At 56.6% G+C, this 21,332-nt stretch overlaps 1 protein-coding gene across 2 annotated transcripts; it reads right to left on the reverse strand.

Annotated features, from left to right (window-relative positions):
* Positions 1-836: 836 nt before the first annotated feature.
* Positions 837-19,632, reverse strand: ATP13A1 (ATPase type 13A1). Of its 2 annotated transcripts, none has more exons than XM_011925886.1 (26): positions 18,828-19,632; positions 15,494-15,583; positions 15,197-15,387; positions 13,283-13,355; positions 12,937-13,092; positions 12,788-12,857; positions 12,601-12,707; positions 11,995-12,124; positions 11,819-11,874; positions 11,469-11,595; positions 11,257-11,394; positions 11,062-11,182; positions 10,496-10,653; positions 9,921-10,096; positions 9,736-9,846; positions 8,579-8,704; positions 7,682-7,790; positions 5,412-5,611; positions 5,238-5,334; positions 3,252-3,412; positions 3,067-3,181; positions 2,782-2,978; positions 1,843-1,985; positions 1,512-1,623; positions 1,286-1,429; positions 837-1,171 (listed from the first exon to the last, which is right to left on the reverse strand). In XM_011925886.1, exons 1-26 carry the CDS (start codon positions 19,221-19,223, stop codon positions 1,061-1,063), a joined length of 3,615 nt encoding a protein of 1,204 aa, XP_011781276.1. In that variant the 5' UTR covers positions 19,224-19,632; the 3' UTR covers positions 837-1,060. The 2 variants fall into 2 exon arrangements, with proteins under 2 accessions (XP_011781276.1, XP_011781278.1); XM_011925888.1 differs by lacking the exon at positions 18,828-19,632 and adding an exon at positions 17,642-17,677.
* Between the last annotated feature and the right edge of the window lie 1,700 nt (positions 19,633-21,332).

The following is a 21,332-nucleotide window of genomic DNA, read 5'->3' on the forward strand; positions in this document are numbered from 1 at the left end:
GATTCCAATCAAAATTCTAATACTCTGGGGCTGGCGAACCAGGCTCCCTCCGTGACCCTCAAAGCTGGATCAGGCTCAAGGCCCCAATTCCAGCACACCAGGGAGCAGCCCTTTTAGGTAGAAGGTGGAGGTTTGTCCAGAAGCACCAGCTCTGGGGTTGCCACAAGCCGCCTGTCAGTTATAAAAATGCTCCCATACCCAGCACAGAGGAATTTGGGGGCTGGAAAGAGACTTTAAAGTATGTTTATAACTTTGCGTCCTAAAGGCTTTGGCTGTTAAGGAGGCAAGGATTCTCTGACTGGCTCTGCGCTGCCTACTCTGCAATTCTGGAGTTGTGATGAGTGAGTCCATTGAAAGGAACAACACTATCGACCTAAGAGCCAAGCCAGGTTTCCAGGTCACATCCTGGCTGATGCTCAGCCAGAGCTCCCTGACTGTGACAGGAGATGGTAGAGCAGCGCAGGACCTCAAAGAGGGTGACAGAGTCAGGACTTGTAATGATGCACATCATATTCCTCAAGTCTCAGACAGCACCCGAGAGGAAGGCATGCTGTTATGTATTACGGGAAAGAAATACCACACATCCTAAGGCTTCTCTCAGCACCCGAGCTGTTAAAATGTGAAACAGACCACAGAAATGTGGGGGTTCTTGTTAAACTAGAAAATATGCACTGAATTCTCTGGGCAGGGACAAGTCCATGTTCAAGTGCTGAAAGTGCTTGAGGGATTCACCAACGACATCACAAGGCCTGTGGGGAGGGTGACCTTCCTCAGTGACCCTCTGTCCCCGAGCCCCCAGCAAACACAGTGTGGCACAGACGAGGTGGAGGCAGGGCTTTTTAAAATCTCAGATGCTGCTTTATTTACCAAAGGTGCTGGCTCGGGGCTGGTTCTGCTGGCCAAGCCAGCTGATGGCTCTGGGGCTCCCAGCTCAGTCTTCCAAGGGAGAGACTGTACAGCCTTGCTGTGGGGGGTTGGGGGCAGGGTTCCCTCCCGGGGCCCTGGTGGGGTTCCCGCCCAGCGGCAGCCACGGTGGGCAGTGGGTACCAGCACTGCCGTCTCAGGAAGGCACTTTCAGCTTCGGGGTCCCCAGGAAGAACTGCAGGACACGGTCGGCCAGGAGCGCCAGGCAGAAGTCCAGGAGCAGGACCTGGGCGATGACCAGCTTGAACTGTCGGGGCAGGGAGGGATGGTAAGCTGGAGACCTGCAGCCCAGCCCAGGGTCACCGCCACAGGAGGGATCCATCAAGCTGAGCCCCAGGGTCACCTCCACAGGGCCACTGACCTCCACAGGGATGTCCACGAGGCCAAACTGGCTGTTGAAGTCGGGCGAGGAGCCAAGGAGCAGGCCGACAATGGCCAGGAGTGAAACTGCCAGACTCCACACCAGGGGCTTGTTCTCGGGCAGGCTCTCCATGAAGGGCGGGCCCTGTGGGGATGAGGGACAGATGGTTTCATGGGTGGGGCTGGGTGGGCAGACAGGGAGTGTTTGGGTGGGGCCCAGGCCTTACTTTGTAGTTGATGGCGAAGGTGGCCATCTGCATGGCCATGGCCATGATGTAGACAGTGCTGTTGACCAGGCTTGGCTCAAACTCCTTATACAAGTCCACGAACTGCTCCTGCCTACAAGGACACATGGGAGTCAGGGCCCCCTCTCCTGCTCCGGCTCACACACACTCTGTGGCTTCCTGCTGCTCTGGCACAAAGCTAGTGATCTGCCTGGCCTAGTGCCCCTCCCTGGACTCCCTGGACAACCCCCAGGCTCTCCTGCTGATGTCTGTAGAGTCATCCTCCTGCTACTCTCAGCTGCAGGGACATCACCTCCTCCAAGGCAGCACTTACTTCTCGGGGCTCCGGGCCTGGGCCTCACGGTACAGGTAGACAAGGCTCAGGAAGTGCACAAAGAACTGGAGCATGACGGTGAGGATGGTGTACAGGTTGAAGATGTTGGGCAGGGGCCGCTCTCGGGAGAGGGTCTTGAGGGGCTGCAACAGCAAGGCAGGTGAGGGAGTCAGGACCTGGCTCACTCAGGGCCACCCGGCCCACTCAGCAGGCAATAACCTCCCGGGAGAGCTTGTGTCACTACCTCTCGGGAGAGCTTGTGTAGAGCCGCCACCAAATCCTGGGGGATTCCATGGGTCGGCACCAGTCCCCGGAGCCCTGCCTGCCTCTCACCCGAGCCCAGGGCTGCCTCCCTAGCCCTGGCTCCGCCATCCAGGCTCCCCGTGGCAGCCACAGGGGCCTGAGAATCATGAAGCAGATCCTGCCCTCCCTGGAGCCCATGGGACAGGCACAGTCCCGCCCAGCCAATCTCCCACCCCCTCCAGCCACCAGGGCCTCCCTGCGTCAGCCCATGCCTGTTTGGAACCTATATGTCCAGTTCCCGGCAGCTGGCCCCCCTGGTTCTTTATGCCTCGGCCTGAGTGTCGGTGTCACACAGGCCTCCCCAGCTGTCCACCAGCCTCTCCTGTGTAGCCTGTGACCCGCTTTGTTGTTTTTCTACCCTCTTGATGATTGTTCATTGCTGGTGGGGCTCTGTGGGGCCCACCCCTGGGACCCCTGCCTGTGGACAGGTGTGGGACCCCAAGCTGTGCCACCTGGAGGGGTCTGGGTGCCTCAGTCTGCACCTGCCCTGCCGGCATTTCTTGAGCCATCTGAGCTACAGCCCCCACCTCTGGGGCCCCGGGTCCTGTAACTTGGGGATGACAATTCCCGTGCCTGTAACAGCCTGGCCCTGGCTGGCCCATGCATCCCTGGCCTTCCAGCACCTCTGGGGCCCACCTTGGAACGGGAGATGAAGAGGAAGCAGCCGGCCAGCAGCAGCCCCTGTAGAGTGGCCTGGAAGTCACTGAACTTGACCCCTTCCAGGTAGAGGACACTCTGGCTGTAGGCCAGGATGAGGGCATTGAGTGCCAGGATCTTGAACATCTGTAGCGTGGTCACCAGCGTGCAGCGGCCCTGCTTGATCACATGGCAGACTGCAGGGTGGTGGGGAGGCAGGTGTGGGTGTGGGTATGGGTATCAAGGTGGGAACGAAGGGAGGGGGAGCGGGGGCAGGCAACTCACTGCACTGGATGGACGAGAGCTTGGAGGTGAAGGGTGCTGCGATGCTGGCATCCCCCAGTTTCACAATGGGCGTGCTCTCGTCCTCGAGGTCTCGCAGCACCTGGCTCAGGCGGTCCTGTAGGGTAGGCAGTAGGCTGTCAGCCCTGGCCAGGTTGGGGTGCGGCGCCGCCCATCTTGGGACTCACCCTCTGGGAGGTTGGCTGCTCCTCGGAGGGAGGGAGCCCTGACCGCTGCTTGGCTGTCCTGGAGGTGGCTCTGATGCCACTGTTGCTCAGGGTTGGGCTGTCCCGGGGCCGCCGTCGCCGCTCGACAACCCGCTCAGGGGCGTTGGCCAAGAGCGCCACACCTGGGGGGCAGGAGGGCATCAGACCCGGAGGAGCGGGCTCCACGGAGGAGCAGATTGGTGGCTTCAGAGCCACTGCTCCTGAAGCCCCCCACCTGGCTCCCATGAGGACAGTTCCCAGACTTCCCCATTTCACCTGACACCCTAAGCAGACCCCAGAGAGCGCCCATGTTGCTTTCTACAAACTACTTTAAGAAAACAAACCACCAACAACACCCACAAAAAATGCAATGAAAATACACACAACACTAGATGGGTCCAAACTAAACTGATATTGGCTGAACGCAGGGGCTCACACCTGTAATCTCAGCACTTTGGGAGGCTGAGGTGGGCGGATCACCTGAGGTCAGGAGTTTGAGACCAGCCTGGCTGATATGGTGAAACCCCGTTTCTACTAAAAATACAAAAATTAGCCAGGGGTGGTGGCATGTGCCTGTAATTCCAGCTACTCAGGAGACTGAGGCAGGAGAATTGCTTGAACCTGGGAGGTGGGGGTTGCAGTGAGATGAGATCACACCACCACACTCCAGCATAGGCAACAGAGTGAGACTGTCTCAAAACAAAACAAAACAACCTAAATTGATTTCAAAAGAAATAGCCAAGGAGCATGATTCTAGGAGGCAAACAACACTCAATAAATGCTTTAGTAGATAAATGCAGATAAATACTGGAAAAGCGAAAAAACAACGTAAGGTTGATCTTTAAAGTTCAATTTAATGCCTGTGTTCTTGAAAAAAAAAAAAAAAAAAAAAAAAAAAAAAAGCCAGGTGAGGTGGCTCACGCCTATAATCCCAGCACTTGGGGAGGCCAAGGCAGGCGCATCACCTGAGGTCAGGATCCTGTCCGAGACCAGCCTGGCCAACATGGTGAAATCCCGTCTCTACTAAAAATACAAAAATTAGATGGGCATGGTGGCTGGTGCCTGTAATCCTAGCTACTTGGGAGGCTGAGGCAGGAGAATTGCTTGAACCCGGGAAGTAGAGGTTGCAGTGAGCTGAGACTGTACTATTGTATTCCAGCCTGGGCAACAAGAGAGAAACTGTCTCAAAAAAAAAACAAAAAAAAAAATTGGGTTGGGTAGGACGCAGTGGCTCACACCTGTAATCCCAGCACTTTGGGAGGCCAAGTGGGTGGATCACTTGAGGTCAGGAGTTCGAGACCAGCCTGACCGACATGGTGAAACTCCATCTCTACTAAAAACACAAATATTAGCCGGACGTGGTGGCATGTGCCTGTAATCCCAGCTACTTGGGAGGCTGAGGCAAGAGAATTGCTTGAACCCGGGAGGTGGCGGTTGCAGTGAGCCGAGATCGTGCCATTGTACTCCAGCCTGGGCGACAGAGCAAGGCTCCGTCAAAAAAAAAAAAAAAAAAGGACAGGGTCTTGCACTGTCACTTAGGTTACAGTGGATCACACCACTGCCTTGAACTCCCAGACTCAAGTGATCCTCTCACCTCAGCCTCCCAAAGTACTGTGATTCCAGGCAGGAGTCACAGTGCTCAGCCATGTGTGTGCTTTTGACAGACATCTGGGACTATGAACCATCTTCACGGCTTCAAGCTCTGGGTTTTCTGAGTCACTCTCCCAACTTGTTGCCTCTCTCCTGGCCTCTGGCCTCCATCCTGCTTTGTTCCTGGGATACTCGAATCCCTTCCTGCCCTCAAAGCCCCTGACCCTGCCACCCCCTCCCATCCCCTGCACTGCTTCCTCACAGGAATTAGTGCCCCCATGGCTGTCACCAAGGGCCGGGTCTGTTTTTCTAGCTCAGTGACATGTCCTCAACACCTGGCCCACAAAGGAAGGAACCACCCTAGCCCACAGCACTCACCCACATCAGCGTGCTTCAGGGCGCCCACATCGTTGGTGCCATCCCCACACATGAGGGTCACATAGCCCAGCTCCTTCAGGCTGGTGATGACAAACTCCTGTGTCGGTGGAAACAGGCTGAGTAGGGGCTGCGTGCCTACCTCTGTGCCCCTGACCCCTAGGGCTGTGCACATACCTTTTGCTTGGGGGCCACGCGGGCGAACACCTGCACGTGAGGGATGAGGCGGAGCAGCTGCTGGGGGTCGGTGGCCTGCAGGTGGGCCAAGCCGTCGCCTGTGAGGCACAGTGCGTGCTCCAGGGCCAGTGCCCTTGGGGAGCCCCGGGCCAGGGGCAGCACGATGCTGCCATCAATGGAGCGCCACTCACACTGCCGGCCTGCGGGCAGCACCTAGGGTTAGGGCTGGGGGCTTGGTTCCCTGGGCTCAGAAGCGCCCTCCCTCCACTCGGACCCCAGCACTGGCTAGTCTCTCTTCTCCGGAGCCCCCACCTCCCTAACCACGCAGGTGACCCCCAGCCCTGCTCTGGGCACTCCACAAAGAATGTCCCTCAGGTATGCAGGGCCTGGGGCCTGAGCTACTTGCCTGAGAGCATGGGACAGAGCCAGATTAGAACCCAGGCAGTCTGACCCCGGCTAAGCCATGCGCCCACCTCATGCAAGGCCCCCCAACCTGAAACACACAGAAGGGGACTATGGCGCTCTCCTTGGGAAACCCCACACCAGGCCCTCACCTCATTTATCCCTGCACCCGTGACCTCTCTGAAATCCTGTTTTCTCGGGGCTGGGCCCCCTCCCCACTCTGACAGGGCCCCCTAGTTCTCAACGTCCTCTTGTTCCACTTCCTCTTTCTTAACGGCTGGCCCTGGTTTGGATGCTAGGCGCTGAGGATGGCCAAGGGCGGCCCACCAGCCCTCCTGGCACTGGCCTGCTCACCCTGGACCGTCTCAAGCTGAAGAGCAGCACACCTCCACCGGGGGGGCTCGTGCTGCAGCTGTTGCTAGATCAGCTTCACTTTTCTTTTTTTTTTTTGAGACGGAGTCTTGCTCTGTCGCCCAGGCTGGAGTGCAGTGGCCAGATCTCAGCTCACTGCAAGCTCCGCCTCCCGGGTTTACGCCATTCTCCTGCCTCAGCCTCCCGAGTAGCTGGGACTACAGGCGCCCGCCACCTCGCCCGGCTAGTTTTTTGTATTTTTTAGTAGAGACGGGGTTTCACGGTGTTAGCCAGGATGGTCTCGATCTCCTGACCTCGTGATCCACCCGTCTCGGCCTCCCAAAGTGCTGGGATTACAGGCTTGAACCACCGCGCCCGGCCAAGCTTCACTTTTCAATCAACAGTCCTGCTCATCTGCTCCAGGCCACCTGCCCACAATCCCCAGGCCCTGGAAGACCCTGGTAGCTGGGGCTGGGACAGGGGGAGGCCTGGGACCAACAGAACAGAAGGAGGGCAGGGACCGAGTCCTCTGAGAGGTGGTCTGGAGGTTCTGGAAGCCACTCTGGCCCAGACTTGTGAATATTTGTTACCAGCAGCCCTGTGGCAACCCCGCTCCATGTGGTTCTCCTCAGGGCCCTCTGTCAACACTCATGCAGGCCCTGGACTGTGTGCGCCCAGGGGGCTTCACCTCTAGCCCCGGGGCAGATATCTGGTAAGCCCCACACCTCTAGCTGGGAGGGGCTGGATCTGTATGTCTGCCTCTTCATCAGTCTGAATCCAGGGCATTGCTCAAAGAGGTCACCAGGGAGAGGTTGGAGCCATGAGCTCTGGAGTCAGGCTGTCTGGGTTCCAATCCTTAGCCATGGGGACATCAAGTGACCTGGGCAAGTGGGTTCACTTCTGAGCTTCTGTCCCTTCTCTACAAAGCAGGGGCCCTGAGAGCTGACCCAGCCAGCTTCCTCCTCTGTGGCGTGAGGAAGGCAAACGACCCCGTGTGGTGCAGGGTGGGGTGGAGGGACCAAGGTAGTAACACACACAGAGTGCTCCGCCTGGGGTCTGGTCAGGCTGAACGCTGGGCAAACTGTGCCATCAACTGCGGCTGAGGATGCCAGCAGTCCCTGTGCTTGGGAAGGGAGCGCTCGGTACATGGGCAGCTTGCTGGGCCAAAAAGGGTGTGAGATAAAGATGATGCTGAGGATAGGGAGTAAGCATAGTAGGAGCAGTATCTGCCCATGAGTGCACAGGAAACCTGAGCTGGCAGTCAGACCGGCAGTTACCTCATTATGGTAAACAAACACCTACACTCCACACTTTCCGGGACCTGTGACCCAGTGAACACTCGCATGCTGTCCGAGGTGCCCAGTGGGCCAGGGCTGTGATTAGTGGTGCTACCGTGGTGCCAGGCATTTGAAGACACTGTGCTGCTGAGGCCTGGCACACAGGTGGGCTGTTGCGATGGGAGCTGTTCTTGGACTCAGGGTCCCCCTTCCCCACTGTGGGCCGGGCTAGGGCCTCACCTTTCTCAGAGGGAGGCTGCAGGATCAGTGTGTGATCCTTTTCAATGAAGTGCAGCTCCTGGGCCACATGGCATGCAGTGAGCGGGTTGTCTCCTGTGATCATGACCACCTTGGGGAGAGAGGGGCAGAAGCTCAGCAGGGCAGCCTAGGGCCAAGCTCTAGGCCAGAGACAAGGCTGCCAAGTCTCCTTCTAAGGCAGGCCACAGTGGGAGATCCTGGGCCTCTAACCGAGACCCTGAATGGGCTTCCAAGGGCCACAATCCACCCCCACCCAGGTCATTTTACACAAATGACATGTGTATGTGTCCTTCTGAAGACACCCTTAGCTTGGATTTGCAATACAAATGAACAACCTGCCCCTGAGGTGGGCCCTCTTTGCTTGGTAGCTGCCTGTAGGGGTAATATTTCAGTGAACAACTGACCCCTGGGCCTGGTGGGGACTAACCACATCACCCATCTGACCCAGAGTCACCATCCTTTGAGACAGCTCACTGGCCCCTTGTCTTTTAGCAAAAGATACCCTAAGTCCCAAAAGAGAAAACACAAGCCACCAGAAGCCACCAGGACAGGCAGACACTGCCCCTACCCCTCAACTCCCCAGCCTCAGCTGCCTTCTCTCCAGGGTGGTGGTGAATCAGGGAAGTGGAGAGAAGCGCTCCCAGCTTTCCATGATGCGGGGGATGAGGGGAGCGGTCTGTGGAGGTAAGAGGAGCCAGCATAGGCGGGTCCCAGAGTGTCTCTGGGCCAGGAGCAATGTTAGCACCTGAGCTATCATCTTGCTCAGCCAAAATGTGCAGCCTGTGAGACCTGGGTGCTCACCCCCATCACGAAGCTGTAATTGTCATCTCCTCGCCTCTATTTCCCATGCAAAGGGTGGAGCCAAGCCCTGTCCCATACCCGGTGGGACGCATTCTGGATCTCCCGGATCACAGCCTTGGAGTCAGCCTTGAGCGGGCAGGAGACCACGATGAAGCCGACGAACTTGAGGCTGCACTCCAGGGCCTCCCGCTTGACTTCCCGGGCCTGTGGACAGACGGGGTACCCTCACCATCTGTCCCTCCCTCTACCCACAGTCTGCCATTTCCTGAGCTCTGACCATGCGCTAGGAGCCAGGGGGATGATGGAAGGCCCTGTTCCCGTAGTGGGGACATGCGAGGGTTGGGAGGGGAGAAATGCCGGGAGGGGAGAAATGCCAGGAGGGTACCGGGCACGCTCGGGGGGTGGGATCTGGCAGTGACTGGGGAGGCTGGGTCCCCCGAATGTGGCTCTATGCCACAGAGTCCCTTGTGGCTCAGCTTCCGAGTCAATGAAGTAGGGACTCTCCCAATAATGTTGGAGTTTAGCCATGAACTCTTACTCCCCGGGGCCCACATACCAGAGACTGGGCAGAGACCCCTGGCCTTAAGGAGCTCACACTGCACCAGGAGAGATGCATGATCAAGAAGGTCACAGAAATCAGAGTACTGAGTGCCATGAGAGAGGAGGTGGGAATGGAATCCAGAGGGGTGTGGAAAGGCCTCAGAATGCCCACTCTGAAGGCGATGACGACCTGTGCCACTGGGAAGGGGGCTCCAGGTGCAGGAACAGGGCAGAGCACGCAGGCTGTGAGCCGTGGCCTGGGCTCTGCACACAGCACTGCAACCTAAGGCTAAATTCTGGAAGGATCTGCAACTGTAGGATGCAAGCAGAACGAACAGGAGCCCAGGAAGAAGCCATGCCACAGATGTGCCGGTGGTGGAGGATGGATGGTGAGAGGGCTGATGCCACCAAGCCCTGCCCAAGACCAGGGCAAAAAGAGTAGAGCCAGGGACACACCAGGACTGGGGCGGGTGAGGCCTGCATGTGCTCTGCATGAGCCAGGACTGGGTGGTTCCCCACAGCAGGGGACAGACTGAGTGCCATCTGGGGTCTCCAAAGGTAGAAGCTGGAAGTGGGGCAAGGAGGACAAAATCGCGACCATTCAACTTGGCACTGTAGGGCACAGGAAGTGACTCAGGGAGGAGCTGACGGGCCAGGCACATGGTGAAGGCGGGTGGGGGAGCCTGGGCCCGTACCTGCTGGTGAGTGAGGTGTCCCAGCTCCTTGTACCCCAGCGCTAGGACGCGGGCTCCTTCCCGGGAGATCTCGGTGTGGATGTGGTGGTAGTCGGGCGGGCACTGGGAGAACTGCAGGGAACGCAGGGGGATGTCACGGGCTGCCCCGCGCCCCCATCCCTTGCCCCAGGCTGGGGCCAGCTCACCATGGAGTGCAGGGTTTCGGGGGCCCCCTTCACGGCCGCGATGTAGCAGAGGTCAGTGGAGCCCAGCTTCTCATACGAGGCAAGCACGGACATTCGCTTCAGGGCACTGGCAAAATGAAAGCGCTGGTGAATTTTCAGCCCCTGAGTTTTAATACTTCGGGGGAATACTTTCTCATCTGGAAACAAATAAGTACGAGTCCTGAGGGGCTTTGCTCCAAAGAGGCAGCCAAGCCCCTATCTCTCCCCCCAGCCTCCCCCACCTCCCTCCTGCCTCCCCCAGGGCCTGATCGGGGGCTCTGGGCTAGAGCAGGGGTTGGTCCAGAGCTGGGAGACCTGGGCTCGGAGGACCCTGGCACTGTGGCTTCCGCCAGGACAGGGCAGATTACAACCCAGAGGGACACCCAAGGATGTGGCCTGTCCTGGGTCTAAGGTGAACCTCTGGCCACCCACCTCCGGGAGCGTCAGAGCTGTAGGCCTGCCAGTCCCTAAGATCCTCTGAAGGGTGCAGCCCACCTGCCTAGGGCTGTAAGACCCAGTGGCTCCCCCTTGCTGGGCCTGAGGCCCCAGCCCCTCACCTTTGGTCAGCGTCCAGTCCACGGCCGTCAGCATGGCCTTCTCTAGGGGGTCACCCACGAGGGTGCCGTCGTCCAGCTGCATGAGTGAGTGGCACGAGGCCAGGGCCCGGTGTGTTTCTACAGGGATGTTGGACACAGGGGTCACCTCCTTCCCATCTCTGCAAGGACGGGGAACAGCTGGTTACAGGGTGCAGGCGGCTAGGGTGAAGCTACATCTCCATCAGCAGGAGAACTCCCATGGACATTCATTCTGTGCCAGTCACTGGCACCAACTGTGTCTTTGTGAGACCCGCACCTGCTTCACAGATGCCCCCAGAAGCCAGGCATCATGCATAGGGGTATTGCGTTCGCATGGCTGGTGTGGGATGTTCCAGGCCTGAGCTGAGCCCCCGTGCCGCTGCCATGGCTCACACCCAGGACTTTGTGGGGAGCCCCTGGAAATGAACCCGAAGCGGGGCCTCTGATGGGCCCTCACTGCAACGGCTTGGGGTGGATGGGCCACCGGTCTCTCGACTTCCCAGAAACCCTATCTGGGTGACCTTTGGCCCAGGCCCCCTGACACTCACCTCAGCCCGGCAACACCGCGCACCACCAGGCTGTCACTGGTCAAGGTCCCCGTCTTGTCAAAGCAGCACACCTCGACCTTGCCAGCAAAGGGGATCCGGAAGGGCTCTGTGCAGTACATGTCTAGGGGCGGGAGTGAGGTCAGGGGTCCTGCTTGGCCCCAGCCCACTCGGCCCTACCCCATTTGACACACTCACAGAGCTTGGCCAGGGCGATGAGGGAGGTGTTCACGGCCAGGGACAGCTCGATGGGCAGCTCAGGAGGCACGACCGAGGTGAGGATCAGGGTGCACTCCAGAAACAGCTTGTAACGGTTCCGGCTGGGGTCCTTGGTACCTGTGGAGACAGGGCCTGCCAGCCTGGGGCCTCAGAGCGCGGGCGCAGGGGACCGCAGAGGCCGTGGCGCTTACCTTCAATCCATACGTAGGCGGCTGCAGCGATGGCAAACACCAGGAGGAAGAGGATGAAGATAAAGGTCTCCAAGTTGTTTGCAGTCACCCTCTTGACCCCGAAGAGGATGGTGCGCAGCAGCTTGCCCTGGAGGGATGGAGGGATAGTCTTTCTGCTGTCGGGGCTCCCTCTAGCACCTCATGCCTGGGAGAGGGGGCCTGGTCTCAGGGTGGCCTCTGCACCCTGGCCCAGGTCCAGGGCTGTGCTGCCAAAGTCAGCCCGTGGGGTAGATGTTCTGAGGTCTGAAAGAGTTGATGCCTTGGCTGTCCAACTGCCCTGGGGTCCACCCTCCCCAGACCTGGCCCTGCACCTGGGATGTGTTGAATCCGGTCCGCAGGACGTAGGCCACACACCCGTTGTCTACCGCTGGGGAGAGAAGCAGAGTCACCGTCATGCCTGTCTCCTCGTCCTGACTCCCTCATGATCAAGCAAACGGGCAAAGTGGGTGGGAGCCCAGATACCCCTAGATGCCCGTGAGGCACCTACGCTTCAGGCCCGTGGTGGCTTTCTGTGGGGGAATGTGCTGCACCACCTTGGTGCCCCCGAAGATGACATGTAGCCGGGAGTCGGCCTGGAGGTCCAGCACCCTGTCTGGGCTGAGGTCTTCGATGGGTTCCTGGGGAGGAAGATCATGAATCTGGATGACCAGGCCCACCTTGCTTCCTTCTCCATCTGAGTTCCTGGACAGCTGGACCTTGAGGCTGGAATGAGCCAGGGGGCTCCCCACCCAACCAGCACATTCCACCCAGCTCCCGGGTCCTCACCCTCACCCCGTCCTGTCTTTCCTCACTGCACTCACAGTATCCGTTCCCTGGGGCCTGCACCTAGCCTCGTCCGGGACTCACCCGCTCCAGGCTACTCCCAGCCCACCTTGGTCTGACATCCCAGGGCACCAATGTACCCTGGATGCCCTTGGCTCTCTCCCTTTCTTCCTCGCCCCCACCACCCAGCTCCCCAGTACACAGAGCTCATCTGTGCCCACCCTGCCTCCTCTGCCTGTGCCTGGGGGGGATCCCTGCCACCCCCTGGGCCTCCACCTCCTGGCCTGTTTCCTCCTGAGTACTTTGAGGATCCCCACCCCCCACCAAGCACCTTCATCTGTGGCACGGACTCCCCCGTGAGCATGGCCTCGTCCACGATGCAGCGGCCTCGCAGCAGAAGCACGTCACACGGCACCAGGTTCTCCTGTGGGGAACGGCCTGCAGGGCAGAGGCAGGAGGGTTGGCCAGAGGCCCTGAGGCTGGGGGTCCCACTGGGACTGAGCAGAACCTGGCCTCACCGATGGAGACGATGTCCCCTGGTACGATCTCATCACTGGCAATGGGCCTCCACTTGCGGCTTCGGTAGACCTGGGTGGGACACGCATGTGTCAGCACAGAAGCCGCATCTGTGCCGTGCCCCCCACCTGGGTCTCCCCAGCAGCCGCACCTGGATCATGTGGGGCTTGTTGCCCATCTTCCGGATCTCCGACATGTTCCGCATCTGCTGCTGCACCAGCGAGGCCTCGAACGCCACCAGCATGGATAGCGTGAAAACGCTGTAGTACCAGTACTCATCCAGGCACCAGAGCCCCACACAGAACACCTGTGGGACACCAGCCCGTCTGTCCTTGCCCTACCCACCCTGTTCCCATGAGCTCCTTCTTTCTGCCCACCGGCTCTGACATGTGAGGACGGGGAGAAGCTTCCAGGTTTGCAAGTGGTGGGCGGGCTTGCTCCGGCTAGGAAAGCCCCAAGGGAGGAAATGGGGAGATGGGCCAGAGCTGCTGCCTTACCTGAAATACAAAGAAGGGGGCTGTGGCTCTCTCCTTGAAAAGCTCCGAGAAGTCAGGCACCACCATCTCAGCCCTGCAAGAGACCAGGCCCCATCTTGTTCCCAGGGCAAGGCCTCTGGGGTATGGCGCCTCCACCCTGACCCCTCCAACCTGAGCATGGCAGGCCCCTTTCAAGAAACCAAGAGCCACATGTGGGTGTCAGGAACCCTGGCGAGCTTCCAGATGGGAGGATCCATTTGACTGTGGCTCTCCCTCATCCTGGCTGCGCCTGGGGTAGACACGCTGCCCGCCCACAGCCCTCGGCACTGCATAAACCAGATGAAGCTCCTGAATCTGCAATATGCTCTTCCCGGCAGCCTGGGGCTGGTGTCAGACGAGAGCCCATCATCTGGTCGAATGACGCAGCAAGTAGAGAAGGAACCTCTGATTGAAGGATGGAGGCCCTGAAGCTACAGACAGCAGAAGACACTGAGACCCAGCTCCACCAAAGCTGAGATTTTCTACGATTCCTGAATTAAAGCCCCAGAATGGGTCAAGTAGGGTGGTTCACGCCTGTAATCCCAGCACTTTGGGAGGCCGAGGCAGGAGGAGTGCTTGAGCCCAGGAGTTGGAGACTAGCCTGGGCAACACCGCGAGACCTTCTCTTTACAAAAACTTAAAAATTAGCTGGGGGTGCTGGTGCGTGCCTGTGGTCCCAGCTGTTTGGGAGGCTGAGGCAGGACGAATGCTTGAGCCCAGGAGTTCAAGGCTGCGGTGAGCCACGATCACGCCACTGCACTCCAGCCTGGGTAACAGAGTTAGACCCTGTCTCCAAAAAAAAAAAAAAAACCACAAAACAAACAAACAAAAACAAAACCCTCAAGAATGCAACAACTCGGGCCTAAGGGTGTGTTCTGCAGCACTCTGTGCTAGGGCCCAATCTGATCAGGGCGCCAGTCATGTCAACGAGGGTCATTCTCGCTCTGCCCTTTAACTGGATGGACGTCTTACGTATGGGATGTGAGAAGAGGCAACCAAAGAGCAACCCCACTGCTATCAAACAATAAGCCCTTCCCTTGTATCTTGCTGGGTACCTTTGCGTGAGTAAGAGCATGAAAGGGAACAGAGTTGCCACAGGTCATTAATGTGACTGGCCAACCTTGGGGTAGGCGAAGTCGCTAAATGTTTCTTATAAATCCTCGTATTAGATTGATAGTTGTAGCCAACATATTTGTAATCTCTGAACAGTGATTAAGTCAGGAAAGAGCTCCCTAGGTGTTCTGTGGGTTTCCAGGTTGAGGACCATTGTCACAAGGCCATGATGGGGTCTGGAGCCCAGTTCTCAGCTCCCAGCCACGTGTCAGCATTTGCAGTTTTGGTGAAGATGAAGGGATAGGGTGTGTATCGCACATTGGCCATTGTACTCAGTACAAAAGACTGGACCTGGTCGCTGTCTTCATCACCATTCCTGAAGCGCTGAGACGCGCAGACACGAAACAGTGAGGATTGAAATGTTCAGGTTGGGTGCAGTGACTCACGCCTGTAATCCCAGCACTTTGGGAGGCCAACATGGGAGGATCACCTGAGGTCAGGAGTTCGAGACCAGCCTGGCCAACATGGTGAAACCCCCGTCCCTACTAAAAATACAAAAATTAGCCAGGTGTGGTGCAGGGGGCCTGTATTCCCAGCTACTTGGCAGGCTGAGGCAGGAGAATTGCTTGAACTAGGGAGGCGGAGATTGCGGTGAGCTGAGATTGCGTCACTGCACTCCAGCCTAGGTGACAGAGCGAGACTCAGGTCAAAAAAAAATATATTAATAATAAATAAATAAATAAATAAAAGGGCAGATGCCTCTGTCCCGTTTCCTAGGCATCTTGAATCAGGAGGGGAGCAGGACAGAAAGGCAAAGGTGCTACAAGCAAATCAAGGACTCACTTGTTGCTCCCAAATTTCTTCTCAGCTGCTCGGATCTCTGAGTCTTCCTGGAAGCCTCTGTTGCTCTGATAGTATGAGAAGGCGTTTCCCACAGGAAAGGCCACGGGGACAAACTGCTTCTTCTCCAGGGCATCATAGGAATACTTGATCTTCTGGAATTCGAAGGACAGCACCTCGAGCCCGTCTTCGCCCTGAGGCAGAAGGTGTGTTCGCCACAGAGGCCCCTGACATTGGGGTGTCAGCGCCTGGGAATCCCACTCAAGCCCCTCCTCCAGGAGCCCAGCAGGCAGTCCCTACCTCATTGCGGTGCAGGGCCACAAGCTCTGTGGAGCCATTGTTGGGGGTTGGCACCACCTTCACGAAGGTCGCTTTGCTGGGGTCATACTCCTGACAGAGACAAAGAAAGCACTGCGGCTTAGCTCTTCTCAACCTACAGTTCCAAGACCTCCCCTGGGGAGGTTTTGGATGCAGCAGCTCTATGGGCATATTCTGAAACGTACCACTGGGCTCTGGTGCTGCCTCTGTCACTCCTTCGTCTATCATCAGGACAAAGGAGACCACCTTGCTGTGCCTCTGGTGCCATACTTAAAGCTGAGAGCACAAGGTTGTACGCGGTGACTCACACCTGTAATCCCAGCACTTTGGGAGGCCAAGGTGGGTGGATCACTTGAGGTCAGGAGTTCGAGATCAGCCTGGCCAAAGTGGTGAAACCCCGTCTCAACTAAAAATACAAAAATGAGACGGACATGGTGGTGCACACCTATAATCCCAGCTACTTGAACCTGGGAGGCAGAGGTTGCAGTGAACCAAGATTGCATCATTGCACTCCAGTCTGGGTGATAGAGTGAGACCCCATCTCAATTTAAAAACAAACAAAAAAAAACAGCCAGGCACAGTGGCTCACGCCTGTAATCCCAGCACTTTGGGAGGCCAAGGCAGGCAGATCACGATGTCAGGAGATTGAGACCATCCTGGCTAACACGGTGAAACCCCATCTCTACTAAAAATACAAAAAATTAGCTGGGTGTGGTGGCAGGCACCTGCAGTTCCAGCTACTCAGCAGGTTGAGGCAGGAGAATGGCGTGAACCTGGGAGGCAGAGCTTGCAGTAAGCCAAGATCATGCCACCGCACTCCGGCCTGGGCGACAGAGCGAGACTCTGTCTCAAAATAAAAAGGTCAGGCGCAGTGGCTCACGCCTGTAATCCCAGCACTTTGGGAGGCCGAGGCAGTGTGGGGGCGCAGATCATGAGGTCAGGAGTTCAAGACCAGCCTGGCCAATATGGTGAAACCCTGTCTCTACTAAACATACAAAAAAAAAAGCTGGGCATGGTGGCAGTCACCTCTAGCCTCAGCTACCTGGGAGGCTGAGGCAGAAGAATCACCTGAACCCGGGAGGCGGAGGCTGCAGTAAGCTGAGGTTGTGCCACTGCACTCCAGCCTGGGCTACAAAGCCAGACTCCGTCTCAAAAACAAACAAAAACCTCCAAAAAACAAAACAAAAACAAAAACAACAAAAACAAAAAAGCTGGGAAGCTGGGTGCACAGACAGCACCGAACGCCCAGGACTCTGCTCTGCTGATGGTGACATGAACTCAAATAGGAAGAACGCTGCCAGGCACCCACCCAGTATGCTCTCAATTCACATGAGCCAAGCCCCCACCCTCATCACAGGCCCCCGGCCTTCTGCTCAGCTCTGCCTCTTCCACCAACCCTGCTCACTACACTCCACAGCTCCACATGCACATGGGGCTCCACCGTGCCTCAGCCTCAGCCTCAGCAAAGGGCCTTCGCACGTGCTGTTTTCTCTGCCTGGAATACACATTCACACAGCCCCTTTGCTGCCTCAGGCTTTTGCTGAAACATCACCTTCCCAGGAGCCCCTCTCTGGCTGCCCCATCTAAAGTTCCCGGCAATGTCCCATCCTGTCCTGATGTTAGATGTCATCTCTCTGTAGCATCAACTGCTGACTATGAGTTCTCCCTCCCAGTAACACCACAAAGGCAGGGGGATTTGCCTGTTTTGTTCACTGCTGTTTCCCCAGCACCAAGGACACAGAAATGTTGAATGGAGCTCATTCAGTGCTCCCTGGATCCCGTGAACCACATCCATCTCTCTGCGGCTCTGCTAGACGGAGCCGCATGGAGACGGGGGAGCACAATGACGACCCGCAGAAACAAAGCGCGATCCCACGGGTGGTTCATGGGCCTCCAAACCAGGCAGCAAATAACAACAATCACATAACTACAAATGTGACGTCATGGAAGAAAGGTACAAGAGGCTATATGCCATGCTGGCCCCAGGGAGGGCACTTTGCAGATATCATCTCCGTTCTCATGATGGCACCCAGAGGTAGGTGTTACAGTTCTCAGTTTACAGAAGGGGGAAACTGAAACTCGGAAGGCAGAAGAGGCCCTTTCTGAGATCTGAATCAAACCCAGATCTGCCTCTCCTGGCTGATGGCTGTTCAGCTCCTCCCACTTCTCCAGCCCTGGAGAGGAAGTTAAGAGCTAAGCTGTTTAGCTGCAGGTCAAAAGGCAGCTGAAGTTTGAGCGGTGCCACAGTCCCCTTAACCTCTCCTTTATTTTGTCCCTCATTGGCATCTTTCACTGTACTACCTCAAAGCCACCAAGTTGAGCTCCTCCCCCGGGATAAATCTCTTTGAAGGACAGAACAGGTTCATTCTCTCAGGAGAGGAGAATGAGGATTCTACCCACATTCAGAGCCAGAGAGGGTAGGGGGCTTCTGTCTTTCTGTAGCCCTTGATGCTGTTCCCTTTTCCTCTTCTTGAGGCAAACACACTCCTGGATCAGAGGGGAAATGTCCTGATATACCTCAGTGTCCATGGCTGCGAACCTGCTGGTGTCACCTGAGGCAGGCCCAGAGAGAGATGGCACAGTCACTGCTTCAGGCCCAGGGCAGCTCACAGTCACCAACTCCTCTGACGACACTTGGTCATTCAGAACTATAGGTCAGGAGTGCGACCTTGCTTGCTGTTGTATCCTGAGCAGAACTATCACCACCCTCATTTTGCGGAAAGACATCATGTTAGTGACTCGCTCATAAACACTTCTGCCTCTCTTCAACATTGTAATTAACTGCATTTCATGCTCCTTTCCATCACAGTATGGAAGACCACTGAGCACTGGACAGCAAGACTTGGTTCAGTCTACGAACAAATTAAGCTTCATAGATGGGGGAAACCTATCCCAGTGGTCTCGCCTTACACTTTGAAAAACCAAGGTAGGAGACAAACGAGAAGGAAGATAGGGCCGTTTCCAAAATAACATGAGTAGTCGCTAATACGGGAACTAGCATTAACAAGTCCTACCTGACCTGGACGACGTACGCTGGGCCCTGTGCTAAGCCTTTTACAAGTATTACATTTCTGAATCTAAATGACCATACCAGGAAGGACTACAGAGAAAGGAAATAACCCGCACCAGGGTTGCACAGCAAGTCAGCAGCGGGGTCACGATTAAGCCTGCGCCGAAGTGCAGAGGGTGCCCCTGGGGACCCAGGCCCAGCAGATGGGTGGCCCAGGTCGGGATGGTGACCGCCAGGAAGGCCGCAGCTGGGATCTACGGCGAAGCCCGACCGTGCTGGGGGTCGGGTTCGCGCGTACACACTTACCGGGGTGCAGGTGAGCGCGCAATGCGCGTGCACAGACCAATGCCCCGAGAGAACAGTGAGCGCGTGCGCCAGGCAGATGGTGGCAAGCACGAGCAGCGCGGCTTCGGGGATCTGCACCCAACTGCTGCCCCAACCCCAGCAGCCAGCGGCTGCGGCACCCAACCAGGCCGGGTAGAGCAGCCCGGCGAATGGCAGCACTGTGAGGCGCCGCAGCAGCGCCAACCGCCGGTACGGCCACACGGCAGCGACCAGCTCGTCACCGTTCGCTATGAGCGCCGGCCCGGCGGCAAGGAGCGCGCGCGGCTGCGGCTCGGGCTTGGGCTGCCCGTCAGGCCGGGCCCCGCAAGGCCGGACCCCGCAGGGCACCGCGTTGCCCACCGCCGCCGCTGCCGCCATCTTTCCTAGCGCCCGCGCTCACTTCCGGGCAGAGGAACGCCTTACTTCCGAAGTTTTACTTCCGGTAAGCCCTGAGCGCCGCCATGGCGGCCTGGACTAGGAAGAGCCGGGGCAACAGAGCAGGCTGGCCCGGGCAGGGACTACTGCGGATGCCGCCATGACAAGCTGTGGCCGGAAGAAGAGGCACGGCGTCGCCATGACAGAGAGGGACTGAAAGACCTAACGCTGCCTGCCTCTGCTGCCACGCCGGACCGAGACCGGAAAAGAAAAGGCCGGCAAGGCGGGCTGGGCGCCACCATGACAGCCTGAATCAAAAAAAGCGAGCCCTCCTCCGTGACTACGTCAGCACCATCTGTCACGAGGGGCGGAGCCTGTACCCTGCAGAGGCGGGGTCGGGAGCGCTGGCGTTCCGGAGGCGGGGCCTGCTGCGAGGGCGGGGCTTGTGAGGGGCGCGGGCGGGGACCGCCCCGGAACACAACCACACCGGACCAGATAGGAATTATAAAATCTACCCGGTCACGGTGGCTCACCCCTGTAGGCCACTTTGGGCCACTTTGAGGTCAGGAGTTTAAAACCAGCATGGCCAACATGATGAAACCACGTCTCAGTTATCTCAAAAAAAAATGAAACCACATCTCTACTAAAAATACAAAAATTAGCCGGGCGTAGTGGCACATGTCTATAATCCTAGATACTGGGGAGAATGAGGCAGGAGCATTGCTTGAGCCTGGGAGACAGAGGTTGCAGTGAGCCAGGATTGCTCAGTCTGGCCAACAGAGCAAGACTGTCTCCGAAAAAAAAAAAAGAAAAATGAATTACAAAAAGTTACTACTTTAACATAAAAAATGAAAATTTGGTGTTTACTTGAAATTATATAGTTCTATATTATTAACTCTACTGTTGCATAAATGCTATTTGAACAAAACCACAATAGGACTGCTTAACAGTACCAATTAGTAGGATTAAACAATTAGTATGTGTGACAAATAGTAATAATATTTTATGTTTCTTTTTGTCCTCTGATACAGCAAATTTATTTAAACTTAAAATTTATTGGATATTTAAATTTTGTAGCTTATATTGTTGCATATTCTTTTTTTAATTTTTTTGAGATGAAGTCTCACTCCGTGGCCCAGGCTGCAGTGCAGTGGCCCGATCTCGGCTCACTGCAAACTCTGCCTTCTGAGTTCAATAGATTCTCCCATTTCAGCCTCCCAAGTAACTGGGATTACAGGCACGTGCCACAGCACCAGCTAATTTTTGTACTTTTTTTTTTAGATGGAGTCTCACTCTCGCCCAGGCTGGAGTGCAGTGGCATGATCTCAGCTCACTGCTACCTGTGCCTCCCGGGTTCCAGCGATTCTCCTGCCTCAGGCTCCCGAGTAGTTGGCTACAGGCGTGGGCCACTATGCCCGGTTAATTTTTTGTATTTTCAGTAGAGACAGGGTTTCACTATGTTGGCCAGGTTGGTCTCAGATTCCTGACCTCATGATCCACCTGCCTCGGCCTCCCAAAGTGCTAGGATTACAGGCATGAGCCAGCGTTCCCAGCCTAATGTTTTGTATTTTTAGTAGAGACTGGTTTCGCCATGTTGGCCAGGCTGGTCTTGAACTCCTGGCCTCTGATAATCTGGCCGCCTCAGCCTCCCAAAGTGCTAGGATTACAGGTGTGAGCCACCGCACCCGGTCCTTGTCTTTTGTTTTGTTTTCTTGGGACGGAGTCTCACGCTCGCCCAAGCTGGAGAATATGGCTGGCTGCATATTCTTAAGATACATGACTTTGTGAAAGGAGGAAGGAAATGTAATAGGACTTAATAATCAGATAGTATTGAATAAGATAATCTTCAGTAAAAATAGGAATGACATGTTTCTGTCCCATTATACAGTTCAGTATACTTACTTTTTCAGTTTTTTCTCCAATATTAATTGTTTCCCATGCAAGGTCCAACCTTCTGCTCTTGGAGTCTGGGACTGGACCCCTTTCTGGTAGCAATACCTTTATAGAATGTTTACTCCAGGCCAGGCAAGGGTGGCTCAGGCCTGTAATCCCAGCACTTTGGGAGGCCAAGGTGGGCGGATCACGAGGTCAGGAGATCGAGACCATCCTGGC

The sequence above is a fragment of the Colobus angolensis genome, unplaced genomic scaffold, assembly GCF_000951035.1.
Source record: "Colobus angolensis palliatus isolate OR3802 unplaced genomic scaffold, Cang.pa_1.0 Scaffold66, whole genome shotgun sequence".
In the NCBI taxonomy this organism is placed as follows: Eukaryota; Metazoa; Chordata; class Mammalia; order Primates; family Cercopithecidae; genus Colobus; species Colobus angolensis.

Excerpts from the sequence above, each read along its gene's own strand:
- ATP13A1 (XM_011925886.1), bottom strand. The coding sequence starts at position 19,223 with ATGGCGGCAGCGGCGGCGGTGGGCAACGCGGTGCCCTGCGGGGTCCGG. Across the intron at positions 8,705-9,735 it reads GACACCTCACTCACCAGCAG|GCCCGGGAAGTCAAGCGGGA; the intron begins GTACGGGCCCAG and ends GTCTGTCCACAG. Across the intron at positions 1,624-1,842 it reads CAGGCCCGGAGCCCCGAGAA|GCAGGAGCAGTTCGTGGACT; the intron begins GTAAGTGCTGCC and ends GTGTCCTTGTAG.